The 26625-nt window shown below is 40.4% G+C and overlaps 2 protein-coding genes across 17 annotated transcripts in view; one reads left to right on the forward strand and one right to left on the reverse strand.

Annotated features, from left to right (window-relative positions):
• On the forward strand, positions 1-16738 carry SLC3A1 (solute carrier family 3 member 1). The gene is made up of 10 exons (XM_075089075.1): positions 1-1012; positions 2285-2464; positions 3598-3752; positions 4797-4922; positions 8142-8261; positions 9266-9390; positions 10641-10839; positions 11250-11396; positions 15161-15277; positions 16146-16738. Exons 1-10 carry the CDS (start codon positions 586-588, stop codon positions 16584-16586), a joined length of 2037 nt encoding a protein of 678 aa, XP_074945176.1. The 5' UTR covers positions 1-585; the 3' UTR covers positions 16587-16738.
• PREPL (prolyl endopeptidase like) overlaps positions 15412-26625 on the reverse strand; it is a 21686-nt gene continuing 10472 nt past the window's right edge. For 15 of the 16 annotated variants that reach the window (XM_075089067.1, XM_075089064.1, XM_075089074.1 and 12 more), the window contains 9 exons: positions 26158-26343; positions 24492-24695; positions 23569-23744; positions 21897-22113; positions 21533-21682; positions 20445-20571; positions 19262-19344; positions 18265-18379; positions 15412-15884 (listed from right to left, as the gene is read on the reverse strand). In XM_075089067.1, the coding sequence (XP_074945168.1) occupies positions 18299-18379; positions 19262-19344; positions 20445-20571; positions 21533-21682; positions 21897-22113; positions 23569-23744; positions 24492-24695; positions 26158-26343 (1224 nt within the window). In that variant the 3' untranslated portion in view covers positions 15412-15884; positions 18265-18298. The remainder of the gene's footprint in view (positions 15885-18264; positions 18380-19261; positions 19345-20444; positions 20572-21532; positions 21683-21896; positions 22114-23568; positions 23745-24491; positions 24696-26157; positions 26344-26625) is intronic. The other variant, XR_012659887.1, reaches the window with a different exon arrangement.

Genomic DNA, 26625 nt, shown 5'->3' on the forward strand with positions numbered 1-26625 from the left:
GGGCTGGGTTGGGTTAGTTTGGGGGGCAGGCAGGGGGGTGTTTTTCTAAGCTGTGAGAAAGGAAGCGCAGCTAGCCTTTGTATTTTCTTCTTAGTTTGTATTTTTGCTTTTGGACCAGAAGTTGTCAACACCTCGTTCTTGCTGTCCATGTTTAAATTACTCATTAATGCTCAGACTGCTTTAGGCAGGGAAGACCATGACTGGTCTGGAAAGCTGCAATTTACTAAATCTTTTACTTGGTATAAAACCCCAAATTTTCCCCTGCTGTCAAAAGGAAGGTAAGTTTGGTGTACTGGAGAGAGCAACAGTAAACTTAACTCTGCTCGGCTGGTACAAGCGATTGGTTTGCCTCCCTGGAAGACTGGGCTTTCTTGTAGTGTTTTCTTATCTTGCTGAAGATGCCTATTATGCAGAAAAGCGGGAGCACTTTGCCCTTTCTGTCTCTTTTTGAACTTTGACCAGTTGGTCATGATTGATTATAAACCCAGATGCTAATTACACTGCTTCTTATTTTGCTGGACAAAGGTGTGTTGGTGTGTTTCTTTTCTGTGGCCAGAGTTTCCAGGACAGGACCTGTAAAGTAAAATGGTTGAGGAGGAAGCTAAGAGCTTACCTATGGAGCTGAGTGAGAAGGGAGGTGTGGAGAATAATGGATTTGTTCAAAATGAGGCTTTTGATGACAAGGAGACAGATACCAGTAGCCAAGAAGAAATGCCAAAAATGTCCATTGTTGACGTGGGCCCAGCAGCTACAGAGGAGCTGGTGTTGAAGCCCTATGCGGGGATGCCAAAGGAAGTCTTGCTGAAGTTCTCCAGCCAAGCCCGGTACAGAGTCACCAGGGAGATTCTCTTCTGGCTCATAATCACCGCTGCCGTCTTGCTTGTGTGTGCTACGATTGCGATTATTGCTCTCTCTCCAAAGTGCCTTAACTGGTGGCAGGCTAGTCCTATTTATCAGATCTATCCTCGTTCCTTCAAGGACAGCAACATGGATGGGAATGGGGATCTGAAAGGTGGGTGAATTTCCATTCTTAGTATGTGCAAAGCTGTGTAGAAGTAGTCTGTGTGTGTATAGACATGTGTATATACACTGATAGAAATCTCCTGACAGAGAAAGCCACCATACTGGAGAGAAGAATAAAAGTTGTCTGACTAATTATTCACATTGTCATTGATAGATCTAGGAGCTTCTTGCGCAAGTTGTTAAATCTAAGCCTGGAATTAGAACAGATGTTTAGAGGTGGGGCTGAGAGAGAGCAGCAGCACAACTGCCATGAGGGTAAAACATCATGACAATATCCAAGAAACATTTGGACAATGCCCTCAGACACATGGTGTGAATTTTGTGCTTGTCCTGCACCGGGACAGGAGTTAGACTCGATGATCCTTGTGGGTCCCTTCCAACTCAGGACATTCTATGATTCTATGATTTTATCTCCACAAAACTGAGGTCAATCAGGAGGACCAGTGGTGCTGAGCACTTTGTCATATTAGGTTGGCTGTGTCTCCATAAGAAAAAGTGACTGAGGACAGAAATATGTGTTACTTCTTGTGGTGTTCATGGTCTGGGTGTGTTTGAGCTCATGAATGCATTGAGAAGAGGTACCTGATACTAAGAGGTAGCGTAGCTGAGACTTAGGTTTCAGAAGGGGAAGGTTCAACACCATAATAGACAATAAACCTCTAAACAAGAAGCACTAGCTAGAATAGACTAGTGGCAAGTGAAGAGAAGAAACTGCTTCTTTAGTTGCATGCCAGTAGTAACATGTCAGGAAGATAGGAGAGTTTGGGGTTTTAAAATACTAGGGGAGGCTGGAGTGAGACATCCTTAAAGAAAACAACAGAAAAACCCCGTACAAGTTTTTTCCTAGTGGCAGCGAAAACCTAGGATCTTTGCATTAAAATTGTGCTTCCCTTTGGATGGTCTGAGGATTAACTGATGTTCCATGAACATCAGTTGCTGCATTTTAACAAAATATAGGAGTTTGTTTTCAGATGTGAGTGTTAAATTTATTAAATGAAATTGTAAATTTATAATCCAGAGTGGAAGTTTGCTTTGATCCAATTTTTTTTTTTAATTCCTGCTGTATCTTCCTTATACAAGTGGCTTTGAATGGTTTCCATTCTGTGATCTCACACTATCCCTGAAGAAATGTCAAGTGAAAATAGGGGATGGTGATGTATCAAAGGGATCTCTGTACCAGCTTTGAGAGCCCACAGCAAACATATTTCAACAAAAATACTTTGTCATTTCTAAAGAGGTGATGCCCTTTTCTTTTGAACAGGTATCCAAGAAAAACTGGACTATATCACATATTTGAATATAAAAACCATCTGGATCACCTCTTTCTATAAGTCCCCCTTAAAAGACCTTGGATATGGAGCTGAAGACTTCTATGATATTGATCCCATGTTTGGATCAATGAGCGATTTTGAGAATCTGCTTGCAGCCATACATGATAGAGGTAAGCTGCAACTCTGAGCAAAATAACTCTATTAAAAAGACGTCCACTCATATTATACAGGTGTACCTTGTAGCGCTAGGTTAGATCTGAGATTTCGAACTGTGCATCTGGCAGTTCCCCCATGGTGGCATTGAGCAGAAGCAGCTGGAGGTGCCAGCAAAGAGTACTCGTTAGCTCCGCAGCAACGCAAGCTCTGTGATTGCAGTTTCCCGCCCCTGGGTGCTGGGGAAGAGCTGGGAACAGGACCAAGGGTGTGGGGATTTACAACAGCAGCATCAGACTGCGGTACATCCTCTGCAAGGCATGGTTCTCTCCGAGGATGTTCATGGGTGGTGGGACTGGCATACTGTCTGTGCTCCCTGGTGCATATGGGTATGGGCATCAATAGTCCAATGGGGTCAAGGCTGAAATGCAGTTGCTTCTGACTTTGAATTTTATGACTGATGGCTGCTTTCTAGAAAAAGCAGAAAAACAATTACAGGGTTGGGAGAGAACATAGACTTCTTTCATGCGATTGCATCCTTGGTTGGTGCATTTATGCCTTAGACCAAATATTTGCTCAGGTGTTTCTCCTCATAGCTGTTGGGCTGACTGGAAAATTGTTTTTGGCTGGCAAACCATCATCTAGTCTTTAAGAAGGGTGAGGAAGAATGTGTGTTCACTGATGCTGGACTGGTAAAGTGCCTTTGCCACCCAGGAGGTGCCAGACGGATGTTGAAGTCAGAGTGAGCAGAAGTGGTTCATAACAGCAGAAATCTGTTCTGATTATTCTTCCTGGTCCTGTTCCTTCCCAGCAACAGGCGGGGGTAAAGTACCAGCAAGATGTGCCGCAGCTACTTGCAGACTCTCATTAGACTAACTGCATCAGTAGTCTGGGGCTTTTTGTTCTTGCTTGTGCATTCCCATACCAGCAGCCAATGGAATGGGACTGCGCTGGCCCAAAACGTAATGTGCTCACCAGTCCCTTGAGCCTAAACCCTTCCAGCAGGAGCCTTCTGGAAGGCTCTTTGGCCAGACCTCTGGAAGGAAGAAGCCCAAACACTTCTGATATTGCATTAAGAAAAAATGTGAGCTTTGTCTTAAAAGGTTGAATTTTTTTTTTTTAATGGTTTGATTTTTTTTTTTTTGGTAAGGGTTAAAGGTGATAATGGATTTAATACCAAACCACACAAGTAACAAACACCGATGGTTTCAGCTGAGTCGCAATCGGACTGGGAAGTACACGGACTACTACGTCTGGCAGGACTGCACGCAGGCTGATGGTTCGGTCACTCCTCCAAACAACTGGGTAAACACAGGAAGGGACACGTGCAAATCGCAAGCTAGAAGTGGGTGGCCACATAGCAAAAGCAGCTGTAACGTAATTGTCCCAATGTACACTGGGTTAGAAATGCCTGTTCAGAGGTACAAACTGATGTAACTAAATGAGCTAGCGCAGATTAAGATTTAAACCAGCTCAGGGTGGATACGTTTCCTACTTCAAATTTTAAAAAATGACTTTTGTTTCTTTCTCTCAATGTTAAATCTTCACTCATTAAACAAACAAAAAAGGCATAGTTGTGAACAATTTGTGCACAAGTTTTTCACAGTACCCCCCTTTGGTGTCTGGGGACTCCACTCTAGAAACTTCATCTCAGCTTCACTGAAAACATAGTTGGTGGGAAGAGAAACAAAACTGTGTGTTCTTGTTTTTTTCCTTTTTCTGGAAGGTGATCAGGCCAGAAAGTGGGTTGCCTATTTAAAATATATTTATTTGAAATTTGAACTGATGGGTGCATGATTAGGGACTTGTATATTCTAAAAACTCAAAGTAGAATTAATATCTTGTACCAGCTAGTGTAATTTCACTTTAAACTTAGAGTCTTGAGAGCTATCTTAGCTTTTGGAATCTTTTGTTACAGAGATGATGTTAACATTTTACAATGCTGACTGTTGTTGGCGCTTCAAAGGGATAATACCAGACTGCAGAAAGCTCTAAGTTAAATAAAGCTCGTTTTAATAAGTTTTAGGAGAAACAATTCCAAAAGAAATGTTCCCACCCATGTTTTCCTCCCTATTCTGAATAATTACCCGTGAAAATCTACTTTTAAAAAAAAAAGAAAGAAACAGAACATTGAACAAGAAATACATGTGGTGAAGCATGACTAAAGGGAAAGAAACTAGCAGAAGGAAATGTAAAACAGAAGTACCAAAATTACTCAAAATTTAGTCAATTGATTAGGTATTTTGTGCTTTTTTTATATGTTTGTAATGCACCATGTCTTAAAGTATGCATAGGAGTGTTTGTTAAATTAAGAGTTCTGATTATTTCCCCCCTCCTGTATATGAGCAGGTGAGTGTCTTTGGGAATTCCAGCTGGCAGTTTGACCATGTGAGACAGCAGTGTTATTTCCATCAGTTTGGAAAAGAACAGCCAGACTTAAATTTTCGCAGCCTTGCTGTCCAGCAAGAAATCCGCGTAAGTATGTAACCTGCTGCTACTACACCAACAGCAGAGCACCTATGTCTACCTTAATTTCTCTGATTATTTGTGCTACACAATTTACAATCTAGTTGGAAGTAATTCAAGGGTTGCAGTGTATGTAAACAATTGAAACAAAGATATCTAGACAAACATTAAGTTTACAAGCAAAATTCAAGCGCTGTAATGCTTCCAGTATCGGAGCTACTTTGCTTCAAGTCTTTTTTAATTTAAAAGCAAACAAGCAACCAAAGAAAAACACAAAACACACAGAAAAAAACCTAAATAAAATTGTCTTTGAGTGGAAGTACTGGCAGCGGGTGGTGTTGCAGTATGACTATTGCTTTTTCTGCTGGCTTAAGTCTCCTGTCACAAGCGCCTGGCAAAATCTTGATGGGTTTTTGGAACAGGCTCTTTTACTTTAAAAGGAGCTTCCTCTCCCTTTCTCTTGCCACTAAAGGCTCTCTTAAAATTGCTCTGATGCTTCAGGAGCCCTCTACTTTTCAGCCTAACCTTTTTCACAAACCTAGCTCTCTATGAACCAAACCTGTCCTTCAGCTGAAATAGCTTTTCCCACCCTTGTTCATGCTTACTTGTTTTTCAGCTCCGAACGAACACACCCCCCTTCAGTTTTTTTTAAGCTAGATTAAATGGGGTGGGCTTTTCCAGTCTTCCCTGAAGTGGGAAACTCTCCATCCATTTGTTTAGCTGCTACTTATTCCTCACAGTGCTTCCAGCCCGAGGTTTTTCTCAATGCAGATGGTCAGAATAAAACAAATTTAACAGAAAAGATATCTGGGCAGAATCTTGCACAGTGGTGTAGGTGCATCTCCCCCTATATCCTAAGGTTGCTGTAACTCGCTTTGAGGGTGGTGCTATTAGTCAAATAATCCAGCATGACTGCTGTCGGGAAGCAGTTAACTGCTATCAGCTCTAGTCTCCATCAAGACCCAAGCATGAAGGCACTTAGCACCTATGGGTGTTGTACCAAGGACAACAATTGATGAAAGGATTGACTGGAAGGTAAAGCAGCTCTTGCACTGAAGCTGTGCTGAAACAGAGCTGAATCATTGAGAGTGAAGGGTTTTTATCTCTGTTGATACAAGAAACTGTTTATCAGCCAGTCAAATGTAGGGATGGCACCTTGTTTTAGCAAAGAGATGTTTGCATTTTCAAGGAAGTGAGGCAATGCTGATTTGAATTACAATGAATGCCCGGGCTTGTGGGTAAGGGGGAGACAGTGAACTTCAACCTGTCCACATCTCTGACTTTACTGGGGAGAAAGGAGGACAGCCCTCACAGCAAGAGTGCTTCACAAAGCAAGGTGGTGCTCTGATGAAACCCTATGCTTGTTTGCATCATGTCTCCCAGCAGACAACATGGAATCCATTAAAATATGGGGAAGTGGGCCTGAATGTGGGGAGTCTGACAACTGCTGCTTTTTTTTTTCCTTTAACTTCTGCCCCACCAGGTGGTACAGCTGCCTCAAGTGTTTTGACTTAGTCCTTAGGTGTTTGCTACTTTGTACTGTTGGGTTTTGGTGCATTTCTTTGGTGGTAGCCTTCACGGCTGTCCAGTTACACTGTGATCATCTCACTGTCTCTCTGGGTCCTCTACCCTCACCGCGGGTACTGCATGTGCGTGAAGAAACAAAACACCTTTGGTCACACTTGTTAACTAAAGAATGAAATAAGAGCGATTCTTGAAGAACTCCACTAGTAACCTCTCTAAATCTTGGTACTTCCCTCAATGCCAGATCTTTCCACTCTCACCTTTTTTCCTAGCATTGCACATACTTTCCAATGGTCCGTGTTAATTTTTTTGAATGGTTGTTGATACATTACCGAAGGTCCAGTAGCAAATAGATGCTGCATTTCCTATTTAAGAAATGAAATGGAAATGAGTAAGTTTGGCCTGACAACACCAACATTTGGTAAATGCTTATGAACGTCATTAATTGCTCCAGCATGTTAAGGAATAATCTTTGGCTAGTATCTTAATTTAAAATCCTGTTTCAGAAGGTTAGGTCTGTGGGACTGAGCAAGAAGCAAACTTACTCTTCTAGATAAGTCTTTGGTTTAGCCAAAAGGTATGTGGGAGTAATGCAACTTAGTGGCCATTATGCTGTAGCTTTCTTACAAAAGTAGTAGAACCTTCTCATTGAATACCACATCAGTGCTTGAAATTTGCACTGCTGGATACCTGGCGTTGCTTTTGTGATGAGCACATGCATAAATGCAAATTAATTTTTGTTGGAGTCAATACCGGACAGACACCATATCGAGAGCCGCTGCTTTCAGAATGTCTCTAGAAGAAAGTACAACTCTGTCAGACACAGTCTTTATTTGCCAAACAAACAAACAAAAATCTGTAAAGTTGAGTGTGGACTGGTCCTACTGGTCCAGCCTATTCAGATAAGCGTACTTCATACATTCAAGAAAAGGTAATTCAATAGCTGTCTTTAAAAAAAAAAACAAGTTTGTCCTCAGATGAAGAAAAGTATTTGGTTTAAAAGAACATTTGGAGAAAACACTCAAGGAGGACTGAATTTTAGGACTGTTCGCTGAAACTGGAGCAACTAAAGCTGTAGTAATACAATAGCTACTAACGTAGGATATAATTTCACTAATAGTGACTAACCTCTGAATTCAATACTGAAATTACAAATTGATAGTAGTTAACTTGGATAATAACTTTTCATGTGACTGCAAAATCAACAAATAAGTCTGAAAATTAAAAATTTCACATCAGGCAAATAAAAGAGAATAAATGTTTTAAGAGCTCTCTTGTAGAAAAAGAAAATTGGTGACATAAGGTCTGTGCAGAAAAACATATTCTTGCGTATTTGAATGAGTGTGTTCTAATTGTGTGCAGTAATGACGGGTAATGACGGGTGTTCACCAACAACAGCGCTTAGCATGAGCCAATTGTTTTGATGGATGAGATTAGGAATGGCTTTTAGTGAGGCATGCCCTGGCTTTGGTCTTGTGAATTACAGACCAGACTTTTCTCTACTGGATGAAATAATAAGACATGCTCTATTTAGATCTTAAATCGACACGATTCACTTTAACATCTAGTAAAATTTTAAGTACAAATTAAAAACCAAATAGTTATGTATTAATACCTGCAAACAGGTTTAGTTTTCTTTTTAAGTATGTACTATTTTGAGCATGATGAGCTCACTTGGAATTCTCAACTTTTACTTTTCTCTAGGATATTATCAAATTTTGGCTCAGCAAAGGAATTGATGGATTTAGTTTCCATGCTGTTAAATTTCTTTTAGAAGCAACACATCTCCGAGATGAGCCTCAAGTGAACAAGTCCCAGAATCCAGTAACGTATATGTTCTCTCTTTGCTATTTTCCTGAGTATTTCCCAATGGGGCAAGAGGGTATATATTTTTCCTCTTTTGGGTCCTAATTATGGCTTTGGGAAGACTGAGTCAGTTGTGTCCCTTGGAAGGCAGGTGGCTCCTGGGTGCTCTGTAGAAGGAGCATAGACAAGAAAGAAGTCCCTGGGCTGAGGGTGTAGGTCAGTCAGATACCTGCAAGCAGGAGCGCTGTGGGTGGGAAGATAATTGTTCATACACCCTTCATAGTTCTTTTCTGACACTGTTCTTTGAATTTTCTATTTCAAATAATTTGCAAGACCAGTGTTGTGACTTTTATAGATAATTGCTTGTCTTTGGGGAGCCCACTACAGGAGGTAAGCTCAGAGCTCTTGCCCACTTGGCATCCTGTAGCAGTTGGTAGCACATTTTTCTTCTACATTGCTAGTAGGCATCAGAGTAAAACAAAAAAAACCCCTTGTATTGGCAACATGTCACAGTGAGAGGTGGCCAGATGCATTCAGAAGCGTGCACCCTGTTATTTATGCTAGTTGCTTTTGCTGAGGTAGTAAACTTGGTGACGCTCCCAGATAGTGCCATCACTAAGAAACTGTTCCCCTGTGGAGCTGAGGATCACACAAAACTAGTCAGCCCCACAAGTATTGATGCCTTTATAAGTCACAACAACATTGTCCGTCTTTCCAGCCTGGTGTGCGGCCACAGCACCTGCTGTGCTCGCTGCTGCAGATGGGCTCGGTTGGTTAGTGTTGTGAGTGAACTCTCCCTCTTGAAGGACGGCATCCAAAATAATCACCCCTCTGCTATCATATCTTTAGAGTTCCCCAAGTGCAGTTCAGCTCTGGACTGTTAATGTTAGTATGCTAAACTAATTTCAGTTAAAATTTATCTGGACTGGTGCATTGTCTCAGAAAAGGATGAGAAGAATTTGGAGAGTTCTGAAATCTAAAATATTGGTGAACTGGTGGGAAATACTGCATTCTTCTTTAAGGAGAGTATCACAGCCTATTCCCAGCTCTACCATGACTACACGACCACGCAAGTTGGTATGCATGATATCATCCGTAGCTTCCGTCAAACCATGAATCAGTTCAGCAGTGAACCTGGCCGATACAGGTAATCATTTTTACAGCTAATATTTATCAACCTCTAGCAGTAAAATGGTTCTTTTAATAACATAATGTGCCATAAAAAGTTTTCTTCCTCAAATGTAAATAATGGTACATAGGCTATATTACCTTTTCCCCAATGTGTGAGGGAAAGAAAATGAATTTGCCCTGGTAGTTCTGCTGTATCTATGGTCTGTACAAAAGTAAGCCGAATGGGCGACCATTTGGACCACAGAGACACTGTAATTACTCAGCCCTGTTGCTGATTTATTGTATAGCATTAGTAGTACTGTTCACATCAGACACATAGTCAGAGATTGTTAAAATCTCAGAACGGCTGGGTTTGGAAGGGACCTCTGGAGGTCATCTGGTCTGACCCCACTGCTCATCAGGATCATGTCCAGATAGCTTTTGAATGTCTCCAGGGATAGAGACTCCACAGCTTCCCTGGGCAACTGTTCCGGTGCTTGGTCACCCTCACAGTGAAAAACTGTTTCCTGATGTTCAGAGGGAACCTCCTGTTTTTCCGTTTGTGCCCATCGCCTCTGGTCCCATCACTTGGCACCACTGAAAAGAACCTGGCTCAGTCATCTTTGCACCCTCCATTCAAGTGTTTATATACATTGATGAGATTCCCTTCCTGAGACTTCTCCAGTCCCATCTCTCTGCCTCTCCTCATAGGAAAGATGCTTCAGTCCTTTAATGGTCTTAGTGGCCTTTTGCTGGACCCCCTCCAGTACGTACACATCTCTCTTGTACTTGTGTATGAGAGTACAAAGGTGTGCCCTCGCCAGTGCTGAGTAGAGGGGAAGGATCACCTCCCTTTGACATGCTGACAGCACTCCTTCTAATGCAGCCCAAGATACCGATAGCCACCTTTGCTCCAAGGGTACATCACTAGGCTCGTGTTCAACTTGGGAGACTCCCAGGTCCTTTTCTGTAAAGCAAAGCATGGAAATTGCTGGAATGCTGTTACGTGGATGTGGATTCAGAAAGATAAGACTTCAGTCAGATACTTACAGCCTTTTGTTGGCTCCTGTAGATTTTTCTCCAGAAATTTCCAAGAAATATTTCTCCTTGTCCACTTTACAAAATATTGTTTCTCTGTATTAATCTTTTTTGATGGGGAGGAGGGAAGCGAACGTAATTCTTAATGCTGTGTTATTTTCTAAGTATGTCTAACACCATTCCTAGCCTCCTTCCGCTTTGTGTAAACCAAGAATGAGCCAAAAAAGGTGCTCGTGTACTTCTTTGCAGATTTATGGGTTCTGATGGTGGTGAAAAGGAAGACATTGAAGCGACAATGATGTATTATGGAACAACTTTTATCCAAGAAGCAGACTTTCCCTTCAATTTCAACCTAATTAATATGAAAAATCTATCAGGCAACAGTATTTTTGAAGCTGTCAACTTGTGGATGAAAAACATGCCTGCAGGAAAATGGCCAAACTGGGCGGTAAGAGTTCTAAGCCAACTCTTAGAGGAAGGGCTTATTTCTATAGAATGATAGAAACCTATAGGTGATAGTTCCTCTTACGGCGACAGGAACCACCTGCACACACGCACGCTGATTTCAGTAGGATCAGCAGCAGCCTGGCCCCATGGCCGATCTATAGTAGATATCTAGGTGAAACTCTGAGCTGCTGTTGTCTGTCATTGGCATTGGCCAGCTGGCTGCCTGTCCTGCCTGTGTGCTGAATTATTTAGCGCAGAAGTTTGTGCTGGCACCATGATAAAAAAAAAAATTGCCCTCACAGGCCTGGAGGGGAAAGATAAAATCCCTACTACCTTGTTAAATTAGTTAACCAATTTCACACATGCATGGAATTTTATAATGTGTGTTTAACAGAATGGTGTTTTCTTCAGGTTGGAAGCCCTAATGCTGCTCGGATTTCATCTCGGATAGGGAAGGACTACGTAAATGTTATAAACATGCTGCTTTTAACCCTCCCTGGAACTCCTGTAACTTACTATGGTGAAGAAATAGGCATGGAGAACATTGCATCAGAAAATGTAAGTGAAGAACATATAAACTCTGATCCTGTTGTTGTTGTGAAGTGGTTGACTCCACCACCTTGGACACACTTAAGACTCAGCTGGAGAGGGTGCTGGGCCATCTTGTCTAGATTGTGCCCTTACCTAGGAAGGTCCCTTCCAACCTGGGATTCTGTGATTTAGTTCCAAGTAACAGAACTTTCAAAAATACAAGAACTTTTGTTAACCAAACCCAGTCTTTATCGCTGTTTAGGTGGTTTTCAGTGTTCGCCATGGCGAAACCACTGGGCAGCAGCCAGAAAAGGCCAGGCCAGAGACCAGAACCAAGGCCCTGATGTGTGTCTGAACTGCTAAACTGCAATCATGGTCCCTGATTTCTGTCCTTCGCCAGATCAGTCTTGCATGGTTTGCAGCAGTGTTGCTTTGCTTCACTTCAGCAGAAAGTGCAGCAAGCACCACCACTGGGCCTGGGCTAGTGGTTATGAGAGGTGTGTTGCAGTTATCCAAGGCAAAAGGAACTGAGTCACTATCTCCTTCCTGCCACAGAAGTACTCTAATTGCTGGCAAAGTCCATTATTTCCTGTCTGCTTTTTAAAAAGAAATCAGAGTTCATGAGAGCGTAGCTACAGTCACTATCTCCTGCAGGCTGCTTTGCTCTGACTATGCAAAGGCACCAAAGCCACAGCCCTCCACACCGTGCCCAAGCTCTGAAGAAATCTCCAGAGAGGGGTGGGTATACAGACCAAACCCTGCTGAGCATTGCCCGGTGGCAAGCAGAAGTGGCTTTTGCTTGTCACAGAGGCTTTTTGATTTGCCTTTAGATCCCTTTCTATAAAGGATTTAGGTACCTGAGCCTAGGAACCAGGTGCCTAGCTCACTTGATCATAGCTACAAGTAACACATGGCAGGATGTTTGTGAATCATAGAATGTCCTGAGTTGGAAAGGACCTGGAAGGATCATAGTGTCCAACTCCTGTCCCTGTGTAGGACAACCCTGAAATTCACACCATGTGTCTGAGGGCGTTGTCAAAGTGCTTCTTGAATAGTGTCAGGCTTGGCACTGTGACTACGGAGCCTGTTCCAGTGCTCCACCACCCTCTGGGTGAAGAGACTTTTCCTAATATCCAACCTCAACCTCCCCTGGCACATCTTCCTGCCATTCCCTCGGGTCCTGCCATGGGTCACCAGAGAGGAGAGATCAGTGCCTGCCCCTCTGCCTCCCCTTGTGAGGAAGCTGCAGACTGCCATGAGGTCTCCCCTCAGTCTCCTGGAGGCTGAACAAACCAAGTGACTTAGCCACTCCTCATACAGCTTCCCCTCTAAACCCTACACCAACTTAGTGGCCCTTCTCTGGACACCCTCTAGCAGCTTATACCCCGAAACTGCACACAGCACTAGAGGTGAGGCCGCACCAGTGCAGAGTTAGAGCAGGACAATCACCTCCCTTGACCGGCTGCAGTGCAGTGCTTGATGCACCCCAGGACTTGGTTTGTTTGATTACTGAAATTTTCAGCAGTAAGTTTATTCAAGGTCAAGGAATTAAAGCAGTGTCTGTGCCTCTCACGCTGTCCTGACCTGTGTAACTTAAAAGTTTTCACATGCAGCCCCTGTAATTTCTTGTCCCTTCTATGATCATACCTGACTTGCGTTGTGTCTCATTATCCAAGATGTATGGGCCTGACTGGAAAAGGTCATGCCCAAAAGGAACAGCTCAGCTCTGCCTCTTCTGATCACTTTTGAGTACCACGAGAACATGGTCCTATGGCAGATGCTGTTTTCACTGTGGAAAGCCTCTGCTAGGGAACAAGACAGCCTCCCATGACGTTACCAACAGTGCTGGCTAGTTTTGTACCAAAGCAAAAGAGGTACTTGAGGAAGCACAGGATGATCACCAGGTTTGTTTCATTCAGATGTGGGGAAATGATTCACTGATTTAAAAGGAAATCTCATTTTCTCTGAGAAACACCTAGGTCAAAATACCTCCTGCATTTTTTTCCTGCTGCTGATTCCTGCTGACAGAATGATACTCTTCAGGAAAGTGGCTTGCCCTCGGCTCCTGTTGTAGTTTAACCCTAGCTGGCAAGTGAGCATCCCCCCCCTTCCTGCTTGCTCACTGTCCCCCGGTGGGATGGGGGAGAGAATCAGAAGAGTAAAATACAGAAAACTCATGGCTGACATAAAGACAGTTTCATTGGTAAAGCAAAAGCTGCACACGCAAGCAAAGCAAACCAAGAAATTCATTCACTGCTTCCCATGGGCAGGCAGGTGTTCAGCCATCTCCAGGAAAGCAGGGCTCCATCACGCGTAACGGTTACTTGGGAAGACAAACCCCCGTAACTCTGAATGTCCCTCCCCTTCCTCCTCTTTCCCCCAGCTTTATATGCTGAGCATGATGACATACGGTGTGGGATATCCCTTGGGTCAGTTGGGGTCAGCTGTCCCAGCCGTGTCCCCTCCCAGCTTCTTGTGCACCCCCAGCCTACTCACTGGTGGGGTAGGGTGAGGAGCAGAGAAGGCCTTGACTCTGTGTAAGCGCTGCTCAGCAGTAACAAACACATCCCTGTGTTATCAATACTGTTTCCAGCACAAATCCAAACGCAGCCCCATGCTAGGTACTGTGAAGAAAATTAACTCTGTCCCAGCCAAAACCAGCACAGCTCCTCAGGCTTTACTCTTTTAGTGGCTACCCTGTGGCTCACGGCTTCGTAACAACACAAAACAACTCTTCAGTCTGGAGAGGAAGAATCCCCGATTAATGGGTGTCTTGGAAAGATGGAGAGTGTTTGCTCAGGGTATAGTTTTTAGCCCCAGTGTTTGAAACACTTCAGGAGAAGCTCAAAGAGGTATGGATGAAAGGGAGTGTTACCAGCATTAAAAATTTTGGATTTTTCCCCCCCTGCTTTTCAGAACATGCTAAAAGGAGAAACCCTTTTTTTTATAATGTAACAAAGCAAAGTGACAATTTCTTTTGTTGAGCTGCTGTTCTGACAGATTGTATTGAAAAGTAGCCTTTCTATGAAAAACAGTTTTAGTGGAAAACAAACACTTGAAGTATGTGCAAAATATTTTATGCCCACTTGTATCATTAAACTTAAGTGTCAGATCTTTTGGCAAGCTCTTCAACAGCCATGAGGAAGCTTTTTTAGAATTTTTCAGAATCCTTCAAAATGAGAACTGCAGAGTTTTTACATCGACACTTTAATCAGCTAAAAGCTGGTGTTCAATAGTTTTTGCTCTTGGAAATAATTCTGTCTAACACAATTAATCCTGTCCAAATTGTACCTCTTGCAAATATGAGCTTGAAATGTTCCAAGCTGAAAAGTGTGATGGCCTCAAAAGAACAGACACTGAATAGCATTTGCCAGTTGTTGTAACAGCATGTTTTCTTAAAGACTCCTTACCTCATATACTCACTCACTGCAAGTCTGGATGTTTATCAGAATATCCTGGTTGGATGAAAGTTTACTAATGACAGCTATCTGTCACAAGGGGAGACAACTCTAGCAGAGTCATTTGGGAATTCCGCATTTTGCCCAGTGATGCTGTATCCACGAGACCCACTGTTCTCTGCCATTTCAGGAACTCTCTTGCTTTTTAATTTCTCTTTAAATTTGGAGCAGGATTAAATCCTCCTTATTAAATTTTAACTTAACCCAAAGAAAGCAATACTGAAATGGTGATTGGAAGATATAAGAACCTGCTATTTAAGGGATAACTTTCTAACATGCTAATCAAAACAAGTAACTCCTTGGTAATGGCTCTGACACCACTTTTTTTTCTAGGCAACCTTTCCAGAGAAATCCCCCATGCAGTGGGATGGCAAAGTTAATGCTGGTTTTACTGAAGGCAACAGTAGCTGGTTACCTGTTAACTCTGACTATCAAAGTGTAAATGTTGAAGTAGGTATCCGTATGTGTGACTAGCTCTAATGGTTTGAAAATATTTTAATGTATCTATTTCGCTCTGACTTCTTTACTTAGTGGGAATTGGTAGTGTAGCTAGTAAGAACAAACTCAAGGGAGGAAAATAAAAAGGCAGTGAATCCTAACAAACTTTATTAGAATAGGAAATTCTTGCATGAGCAGCAAGTCTACTTCATCTATATTCATTTAAGCAGGGCAACTGCAATTAAAATGTAGATGTGGCAATTTGGCTCTTTACAATTACTAAAAGGATATTAACATTAAATTGAAATCTGGTCATCTGGTCTCTTTTTCACTTCTATTACTATAGAAAGCACTGGCCTTGTAAAAAGAACTTAACATGGACCATCTTTAACATAAGCAAATAAATTTTTTTTCAAGACAGTTGGTTAGTGAATCACAGGTTTTGCTGATCTACAGTGCTGACCAGAATTGAAGACAGAAAAAAAATAAATCAAAGACAGGAAAAATAAAGCAGAAAACAAACCCTGTGACTTCAGTAGAATACACTCAGTGGAAAAAGTTCAGTATCAAACTTCGAATGGCTGTAGCTTTCTCCTGAATAAATGGTACTACAAGAAACCTGTGGGAGGAAGAAACGGTGTCAGAGCTGGGGAAATTCTGTCCTGCCTAATAACCTCTGTCTCTGCCACTCCACAAATGTCGAGGAAGTGCAGGAGGAAAAAGCAGATTTTCAGTGGAATTTGCAGGCGAATTTGAAGAGAGGTAACTGTCAAAACGCAATTCTAATAGGTGTGTTCTCAGCAGGCTGCGTGCGTGTGAGGGGTAAGTAATATTTACAATCAGTGCGAAGAAATGACCCTGATAATGCTGACTGTTGCAGATCCAGATGACCTGGTCCAACTCAACCCTGAATTTGTACAGAGAGCTAATTTCACTTCGCAATGATGAGCTACCCATTCATCGGGGGTGGATGTGCTACATCTGGAATGACAGTAATATTTTTGTGTATGTGAGGGAGTTGGATGGGTTAGACAGAGTCTTTATGATGGTTCTCAATTTTGGGCAGGAATCGACAATAGACCTGAAAGCTGTAGTTCCTAGCCTTCCGTCTGAAGCTATTATAAGACTAAGTACTAATTTTAGCAATGCTGGTAAAGCTGTCAATACCAAACTAATTAAAACAGAAATGGGAGAAGGCCTGGTCCTTGAATATAAAACAGCACAGCCTGTTCATACTATGGAATCTTTTCAAGGAAATTGTTTTGTGGCAGAAAAAGCTTGTTACTCCAGTGCCTTCAATTTACTTTATGTGAACTGTTAAGTGCAGGAGTAGAATAAGCAAGCTAGCAAGTCTTCAGGTTAATTTAGAAAAATGCTGGTTTCCGGGAAATTTTCAGCTTTCTTTTTTGGCTTTTAAAACTTTGTGTACAAAACCAACATCCTGAAAAATAAAAGATACCTAATTGTCTTGCATCTGTATTGGTGATGAAAACTCTCCCTTAGGGTCTGTGAAAAGTAAACCTGTCCTAAAAAACTGTCCACTTTACGTGTGTGTATTTTTGTGATGGAAAGAGAACAGTTGCTTTCTGGGTGCTGCCCCTGACCGTAGCTAGTCATTAAGAGCTCCTGTGGAATTGACAGCCTGTGGCAGTTCATAGTAACTTTTTAAATGTCTGTCAATATGTAAAACTTATTCTAAAGGGATGGCCCTATATTTGTTACAATAGGTAAAAGCAATACTAAAGTTGTGATGGCTTACTTCTTCTCTCAATTCTAACAGCTCTGATTATCCTCAACGTTACAAAATATCGCTAATATGTCTAAATCTACACTCAGGACTGTATTTCCAGTTGATTCACACACCACTCCTCCACACACCCCCACCCCCCCCCCCCCGGCCCATTGAGTTAGAAGCCATTTTGCATTCTCTTATTTCTTTTTCTACCCTAAGGTTGAGGTAAGGGGTGCACATGTTAATTCACAGTAAGCAACTGAACCAGCTCTACTGCATGTCACACTTGTTCACATGCGTTGATTTGCATTTGGGGCACCTACAGTGGCTTACGTGACACAAAGGAAGGCTAAACATTTGACTTGGTACAGTCTGTTTTGGGCATGGGGATGCTCTGGGGAACGATGTTTTGGTTTGAGGACCTTATGGCCACACAGCATATTTTCCACCAATTGCTTGTACCAGTTGCTGTTCCTAGGTGTGCACCATGCAGCTATCTTAACAAGCAACGCGTAGCAGTTTTGTGCCTTGCTCGGAGGTCACCTAAGCCATGGATCAGGCTGCTCTAGTGGGGCGTTCTTTCTGTGTTACCCTCTGGATGAACTCCGGCATCTCCCCTGGGGTATTCATCTTGTCTTCCGGAGGGACTTTGGCACATCCTTTTTAAGGTTACTATGCTAGTTAAGGTAACGACATGATTTTTAATCTACTCAGATGAAAGAGTTCTGCGAAAATTCCTGTTCTTGAGAGTCCGTTTCTTCTTTGCAGTTTGTTCAATCCCACCATATGATCAGTAGATTAGCACCGCTGTGCAGCTATGAAGGGCAATAGTCATCATCACCTGTGTATGTGGATTAGTTTTAAAGACCCTAGTGAGACTTTTAAATCAAATACTTCTTGTGAGTTTTATTGCCTTGTGTAAAATGTGGTCTTGGAAGAGAGGTCGTAGACTGGAAAGGCTGCCTGTACAAAGTGCATGCTTTCACATGCTAGGCTTTAAGCACCAACTGTTGTGCTTAAACTCCATTTGTATAGTGCTGCACTGCTTGCTTATGTGAACAGAACTGTACTGAACAAATCAATTAATACAGGTGGCTACTGCTGTACTGTCTGGCAGGGGAGAAATTCAGCTTTTAGTTTGTATGTTTATAAGCCAATGCCACTCCCAACTTTTAACTTCTTGTCTGCTTATGCCCATAAAGCAGTGATCCAAGAGGACAGATCCTCTGGAGAACCTGTTCACTTTTCACATAAATGAAAACCTGACCTGAAGTTCTTCAGGTCTTCAAGGTGTTTATTAGCTAGTTGCAAGATTTCGTATGATGGTGGAGATGGCATGCTTCCTCAAGTTCTTTGTTCAGAAAAGCAAGGTGTCTCGCAACCTAAAATAATGAAAATATTTTATTACAAAATAAAACAATTCTTTGCCCTATAAGCCTTCATGTTCTTGCACAGCTATTCTAATCGTCTGTCTTTCCCATACTAACGCTAAGCAATACCTTGCCCTAACACAGAACAAGGGTTTTCCTGAAAGAATTCATTTTGGCAATAACTGCCACAGCAACCAAACAACATGTGTTAGGATTTGTTAAAATTAACAGTATCACAGCTGGATACAAATTTTTATTAGTCTGAGACATCAGTAACAATGTGGCAGGTCTTGGCAGTCTGTTGCTTTTAGCATGCACGCTTGTACAAAGTGTAAAATGTTGAAACCTAATTGTAGTGGCGTCCTTTGATAGTACAGATCATGCATTTCAAAATACAAAGATCAAACCCATCATATACGTTTTACTCATGGGGAAGATAGAAGTAAATAGCCAGTATGACAATTTTAAGCACTTAATACTCTACAGTGCAAGACTTTTCCTGCTGGAACAATGTTTTGCACAACTTGGAACCTTTCATTCAAATCTCTCAGCACATTACAGTGGGAGTTTAACACTATTTTGAGGCTTAAAGCACAATGAGGTTCAATGATCTGGCTCTGTCACTGGCTCTTTATATGTGTATATATATAAAAATATGTATCAATATATACAATTTTGTGTGTGTGTATATATATATATAAAACCAGCAGTTGCTCTTGCAAAATGTATGAAATGTTGCAAGAGCAATCTTAATTCCAGAAGGGTGGGTTTTTTTTTTCTTTTAATACTTCAAAGATATGTTCGATGACTGAATGAACTACTATGGTTGAAGTATCAATTGAGGGGACACCTCCCTCCAACATGTTAGGGATATGTGCAATAAAAGGAACATACCTCATTCAGTGAATTCTCCCAAGATGAATCACAATGACTGCCATTTGCCTGGATGTCTAAGATGATATTAGGGATCCAATTTCCTGGAACAATGAAGCTAGCAATCACTTGACATTGAATGAATGAGGAAAAAGGTAAGCGGGGATGTGAGTTGTTTAGGGATAGATAATTCTGTCTTCTGTTCTGACAGAATTTCTGCTGTGCCTCAAGGAAAAAAAGTACCGGAGGGGCTTGCTGGATGAACTATTTGTATTTCTATTAACTACGTATTTGAAAAATATTTATATATTTAGCGTGTTTGTTCTCTCTCTGTGTCTTTCTGGAAAGATGTGCTTTTTCTTTCTGAGCAGACTGCAACAGCAATTGCAGCATCTGCTATCCTTTCTCAACTATTGCAGTTGTGCTGCTAGCAGAGATGGGCATACTGAAATTTAAAAGAGCTAATTCAAGATCTGTTTTGGTACTGATGGTAAAAACCTCTCCCCAGATTAGATGGTACTAGAAAATAATAAGGCTTGAATGTACCTTTTGCTGGAAACAGTCCCAAAGCTAGTGTTAAGTTTCAGGTATAAAAGCATCTATGACTTGGCAAGGTTGTCATTCTAACTTGGACTAACACCTGCAGTTTTAGCAAACTGGGAAAAGTAGTGTTTTATGGAGCAGCGTGAATAAAGATTTTTATCCATGTATTGTTGAGGACTATGGTCTGACCGTATCATTAGCTGGACTAGACAGTATGGGTTCACCTAGCCGTGCCCAACAGTTGCCATATGTTTTGAGGCCCAGGAAAGAATGTGCCCAACTCGTATTCTCCCAGTCTTTTTTTTTTTTTTTTTTTTTTTTTATTCTTCATCTTGGTGTTTTCCTGAGCCTGTTGTGGTTTGTCACTATTAATATTTAACACATATGTGTTTAGCTGTTTTCAGGGAGGTTTACAACAGAGATATCTGCTCCCTCGTAAGGCTCTGGAAAGTGCATTTTAGAAGCTAAGATTTATCTGTTTGTCAGCATGACAGCACATCTCATCTTTGCAGATAACTGAAATCACTTCAGAGCTTTATATACTGGATCATGTTGTACAAATGAATGCATTTAAGGAGAAGTCAATATTTATGTTTAATTACGTGACTACTAATACTCTGGTTTAGTTGGCTGCATGTATCTGTAATACTCTTATTCTTACCTTTCTTACTTGTTCTTTTGGTGTGATCTAGTGCAGCCTTTCTAAGTTTCTGAACATATCGTAGAACTCCGGTTAGTGGTATCCGTTGATCATTTTCATATGCCGTGATAAAAACTGAAGGATAACACTGAGAGTAAAATACAAAACCAGTTAAATACATGACAACTGATTTTTCTCATAAAGTGTGTAACAAATTCTTCTCTATTTATCTTACTGTACTGCTTCTTAGAGCTTACCTAAAACCACATCTATTATGTAACTACCTGCTCTTAAAAAAAGCACTTCCATCACTCTAACTGCACAAAGTAGTCTGGTCGGAAAAATTACTTCACATTCATCTACTTGCAAAAAACAATCAAAAACATCCTCTCCACAGTGGTAAAGGTTTGATACGTGTCTGCTTGCTGATGATTACAAGAAAAGGGGAGTCATGATCATGGAACGGTTCACCTTAGAATGGTAGTTGAGATTTACTTTTACAGTCTTTCTATGCATAAGTAGTAGTTGTTTTTATATACATACATGTATATACTTAATGAAGCCATGCAACACAGGTAACACACTACTTCAAATAAAGGAAGATTTCTCTGAGATGACAATGTCAAAGCTATAGCTCCTCTTCCATTTCATTGTTTGCCCTTGAAAAGGTATTGAATAGTGGAAAATACCTCCTTCCTGTGACAAACTCTGCAAAACCCAGTAGAACAACAGAAACTCCTCACAAAATGAGAAAGTATTTTACATGTTGAGGCTTGTTATACGACAGAATAATCTATTACTTTCTGCCAGTCCTATAACAAAAACAGTTTCTGAAATCTATTGATTATTTAGGGGAAGCTGTTTGGTTAATTTCAGTAGTCACTTATGACTCCAAATATTGCTAAGATTATTACTGAAATAGTTTATATTTGTATTGATGATTCATTTTAACACAAAGCAGCAGCTAAGACAATTCTAAAATACTGGGATTTAAAGCACTGAAAAGGTAAAACAGACTTTTTTTTAAGTTCCAGTTATCCACTTTTTGTTTTCTTATGAACTGCTATACTTTATTACTGTAGTATTCCACACAGAAAGCATAGTTTTACCTGTGTCTTAATATTCTGGTATGGACAATAGCTTTTGATATATTCCATACATTTTTCATCTGCTAATGGATTTCCCCATTCTTCCTGTTCTTCAATTGTCAGTGGAAGATGAGTTTGCATCATTGTGTTTAGAACATCTACAAAAGGAGCCTTAGAAGTTATTATAAACAAAAAAGAAAAAAAAAAAAACAAAACCCAAAGTTAGCAAATAGCACACAGGACCTCAAATGCCTAGGTCAAGGTTTTCTCCAACAAATGAGGAAAGTGAATTCTGAATTGGAATGTTTCCCATTCTGAAACTGGTAGAATGAAACAGAAGATACAGTTCAACATCATAATCCATAAAAGGTCTGCAGCACCTCACCTGTAAAACCATGGCTCTGATAAGTTCTGGATCAGTGTTGCACAGGGCTCCTGCAAGAGCTCCTCCAGCACTGGCAGCTACTAGCGCTGTGTATTTTGGCTGAGAAAATCCTAGTTCGTGCAGCAGCATGATGCAAGCCTTAAGGTCATGGAGACCTTTGAGTTTATTATGCTGACATCCATCTTTGTGCCAGCTAAGGCCTAGCTCTCCTCCACCCCTGAAATTTAAAGTAATTCAAGTTGAAATGTCTTTGGAAACCATTACATGGCAAAGCTTCAGATAATGAAAGGACAGGAGCAGCCATGGAATCGCAAGACTCTAGTTTGCCTTCCCAATTAACTCTTCTTTCCGCTATTCTTGCTTTTACCCTCCTTTACATCTGAAATACACAACGTGCAAGCAAAAAAAATATCTGTGCATGATGATTAGTGAAAATCCCAACTGCATAAGGGCACTCTGTGCCCTTGTGTGCTTGTGTCCTGGAACTCACAGGAAAAGCACCACTTTAGGAGATGACACTGTCATTGTAGGCAATACAAAATCAGACGCTAATATTATCTTTTTATAAAGGAAACTATTAAAATAACTAAAAAATTTTCAAAACTTGTATCACTAACACTAGCATTTACTAAAAACAGTAAAACAGTATTTCTCAGCTCCACACTGAGACTCTCGGGATTTCTCTCTGCGTAGCTTAAATTCTGGCAGCATTAGAAAGTTGTCTTTTTTTCCTAGTTTGTGAATTTCAAATGCTACTTGAAATGTATTTTATAATACTGAATTTTAAAATTTATGTTCTTTTCTACACAACCATACTTTTGGTTCTAAGCCACCTGAAGTTTCCTTATTCAGGTTTCAAGTTTAAAACGAATTAACTGATTAGTCTGCCACAATTCATCATCTCTGGATGAAGAATCCATCTTCATCTAGGACTGACTTGCATTTTAGGACACTTACTGGGACAGGAGGAAGGAACAGAACAATGCTTGCCACTGAATATATCAAACTGAATATATTCATATGCTGAATTTGTTTTGGAACTGGTATTTCAAACAATTGCTTGTTCTCCCCCTTCCTTCCTGTCCCTGAAGGGATTCTTTTGTTATTTTCTTTATCTACTGAATTATTATCTCAATGAAAATGTGAAGCCTGTTCTACCTAGTGGTTTTATAAAACCAGTAGCTTTATAGCTAAACTGGAGGCAGGGGATTTAGCCTATAAGGGAACAAGAGGTGTAGGTTAAATGCTTAGTTGTTGCTGTACAAGGCAAGTGGCTTTCAGAAGACGCAGACTGAACATTAGTATACAATGCTCTTGGAAAGAGAGGGAGGTAGCATGTCATGGCAATTTGAACTTGTTATCAAAATTTTTCTTGAGCAAAGATGAGACAAGAAGTAATGAGACTTCAAAAGTTAGAACCATCGTGTTGATTTAAGAAATCTAAATACAAGATGTGGTCTTGAAAGTATAATTTATTTTTTTCTGAGGTAAATTTACCTTTTTGTTAAGAACTACTTTAAAAAAAGACCTAAAACGAGATGGAAGTGAAAAGCATGAAGAATTAGGTATAAGTATATGAAATAAATATTTCTGTACCTGTTCAGTTGCATATCAAAAAATATCTCTATATCCCACAGATTAAAATCTTAGTTCCATTTTATATTTGACTTACCTAACATGGCAATATGCTAATATCCAGCCCTCTTCAATTAACATCAGCTTCTCTTCTTTAAAGCTCATGTTCAAATCTATGCCATAAGCTCCATATACATGAACTAGAAGTGGTTTCCTGTGTAGCTCTTTAGAATTCATATTATGAAAAACTGTAATTGGCACCAAAGTTTCGTCCTGGAAATGAAGGAGTATTTTACAATAAAGGACATTTCAGAAATCTCAATGACACATGGCAATGAAAACTTCAATTATTTATTTTAAAACGTGTTTTTCTGATTACAGTAATTTTTTTCACTTAGAATGTACAAAGCACTCTTGAAAAATAAAGCAAGAGACTGAACGTCTGCTGTGCAGGCGTACGGACGCAGAGTATAAAATTCATTTAAGTGCAACACCTGAGGAGTTTTTAAACTACCAAAGCACCCAAGTCTTCCTTCCCCCTTTAACAGCAAGAATACCTATTATTAACAAAATAGTTTACCACTTACTGCAGCACAAACTCTTTATTAACATCTCCAATTTTTTAAACTCAGGCTGTTAAAACTTTCCTTTCTTGATCTATACTGTGCAGCTGGTTATGAGGTGTTCTTCTCAACAGCTGGCTCCTTTTTCATTTATCATGGAGAGTATGATACCATACATGAAGTAGGAATTCTAAGTTATACTATACTAAGATTTTTGACTCATCATGTACTGTAATCTCCTCTAGCATACCCAGGTTAATGGAAGAAAAAAAATCTTATCATGACTCTTTTTTGTTCTTCTCTATAGCACTGAAGAAAACACCCACTGTTTAGTAACTATAGCGCCAACTGCTCTTTACATTTTTTAATCTCTGTTCCCTGCCAAATGCATTTTCTTTAAATGGGTGGGGAGAAAGGGAAGAATAAAGGGAATGGGAAAAGGACTGAAAAATCTTACCTTGCTTTTAGCTAGTAAACGTGTAGTGTGACATTTCGTAATAATTGGTACCTCTTGCACAGCTTGTTCAATGAGATTATTTTCTTTAAATGAATATGCAAAACGCTTAGGGGGGTGTACTGGGGAGGTGAGCTGAAAATAGCAAGTGCTGGTGGTATGTTCAGGATGAGATTCCAATTCAAATTCACAGGCCCATGTAGGTAGCTGAGAAAACACAGCATTTCAAGTGAGATCCTTACACTGCTTCTGCAAATTTTACCTAGCGTGTCCTTCAGAGGAAAAGATTTTTAATATCAAGCTAATTATCTTCAGTTTGTGTGTAGCACAATCAGTATTTCTTTTAAATTCAGTAATGAAACGGTCAAAAAATGAAAGACACTGCCAAACTTTTCCCCTAAGGCCACTGGATCAAGTTGAACAATGAAATAAAAAAGTTAAATCCAAATTCAGTTTAAAATGGGCATTAGTGCAGATTTTTTTTTAAGTTAAAACATTCTTTGAAATTATTCTGCATTGTTTTTGTTTTTTAGATCCTATTTCCCCTCTGATTTCCAGTCCTACTTCACCATGTTAAACAGCCAAGTCCATGTCAGTAGTTATGCTTTTGCTGTGAGTTAGCTCAGTAATGCTAAGCCACTGAAAACCCCTGCCTCTTAACTTTGTTCCTAGTGCCAGCCATTGTGAAGAACAAAACCTTTTCCTGGCACATTCACCCTCAGACACTTACTGCTATTATATTTAAGATTTTTAACTCTGCTAAGAATAAAAGAAATCAAGATTCATTCTTCAGGAACAGCAGGGACATAGTCAAACCCTATGCCAGGCCACTGCTTACTTGGGTTAGGTTGCTAGAGACTTCTGAAATGGCAGCAAAAGTCCAAGTTCTCCAGAGTAACTACAGATCTTTTCTGAATAAACAAACTACAACCATTTTTAAAAATTAAGGTTTCAGAGACCATACAGCATACTTTGTTGAAAACCTTTTTCTGTAGCAGTTTTATAGAATGCAGCATTGGTAGCTTGTTGCAATAAACTTGCAGGTAGTTCAGATTGTATTTTTCAGGCAAACAAATCAATCAAATACTTCGTCTGAATGGTCTCCAGAAATCATGGTTTTGAATTGAGTAATTTTGTTTTTAATCCACAAGTATTTAGCAACAACTAGAGGAAGGAAGAAGTACTTTGCACAAATTGCCTGCAGTCTCAACTATTCCCATTTATTATGGGACAGTGTCCATATTTGTCTTCTGAATGTTCTAATCTTTCTACTGTGGGAGGGACTGGCTTATTTCCTTGCTTACATTGATGAGTGTAACCAAAAATAGGCCCAGTAAAACTAGGTAGAGTGTTTAGGGAATCAAGTCCTATTTTATGTTAGAAATCAGCCGTATTGTGGAGAGCTTGATGGTAAAAAGTTGAAGAAAGAACTAACTCGGAGGATAGCTGCTCTCTAACTTTATAAGTGCTACAATAAGCCACCACACGAAATCCTGAAGAACAGCCACAGGTAATAGAATTAGCCATAATGACAAACTTGGCGGTCTTAATTGTTTCCAAACGACTTCTAATCTTGGAATTTATCTTTGCTTTCATTATAATGTTATGTTAAAAAAAGAGAAATAGTGCTGGAAAAATATTATGCTGCTTAAGCCGAGCTAAAACATACCTTTATTGACTGAACTGAATGTGAAACAAAAGAAATCACAGTTAAGTAAAGATGACCAGCATTCTTCAGGAACAAAATACAGTGATCACTGAACATCTCCAAGTCTACTATCTTGGTTTTCTCCTCCAGGGCATAAACTAACTGCCAGTTCTCCACACCACTGGAAGCTACTGGTGCCTTCATCAACTACAAAACCAAAAAACAACCTCGCGTTACTAAGATGTAGTAAGAGGGACAAATGAGATGTACAGACGTATGGCAAAAAATTATTGGTTTGCATTGGGGGTTTTGCCTGACTAAAGATTGAGGTTTTTAAACTCCATTTACTTGGAAAAATGGAAGAACAATTCAGTAACATTTGGAAAAGTAAGTTCAATTCTCATAGATTAATCTACAGAAGATTTTAATGCAGTAAGTGCTTTCAGTGTGGCCTGCAGAACTGTAAGTGGTTTGGTTATATAGACCGAG

This window comes from Phalacrocorax aristotelis, chromosome 3 (genome assembly GCF_949628215.1).
Source record: "Phalacrocorax aristotelis chromosome 3, bGulAri2.1, whole genome shotgun sequence".
NCBI lineage: Eukaryota > Metazoa > Chordata > Aves > Suliformes > Phalacrocoracidae > Phalacrocorax > Phalacrocorax aristotelis.

What these genes read in the sequence shown, in the direction of transcription:
- SLC3A1 (XM_075089075.1), top strand. Translation starts at nt 586, where the DNA reads ATGGTTGAGGAGGAAGCTAAGAGCTTACCTATGGAGCTGAGTGAGAAG. An exon ending in TGGGAATGGGGATCTGAAAG is followed by an intron (nt 1,013 to 2,284) that starts GTGGGTGAATTT and finishes TCTTTTGAACAG; the next exon opens with GTATCCAAGAAAAACTGGAC. An exon ending in TGAACAAGTCCCAGAATCCA is followed by an intron (nt 8,262 to 9,265) that starts GTAACGTATATG and finishes TTCTTCTTTAAG; the next exon opens with GAGAGTATCACAGCCTATTC.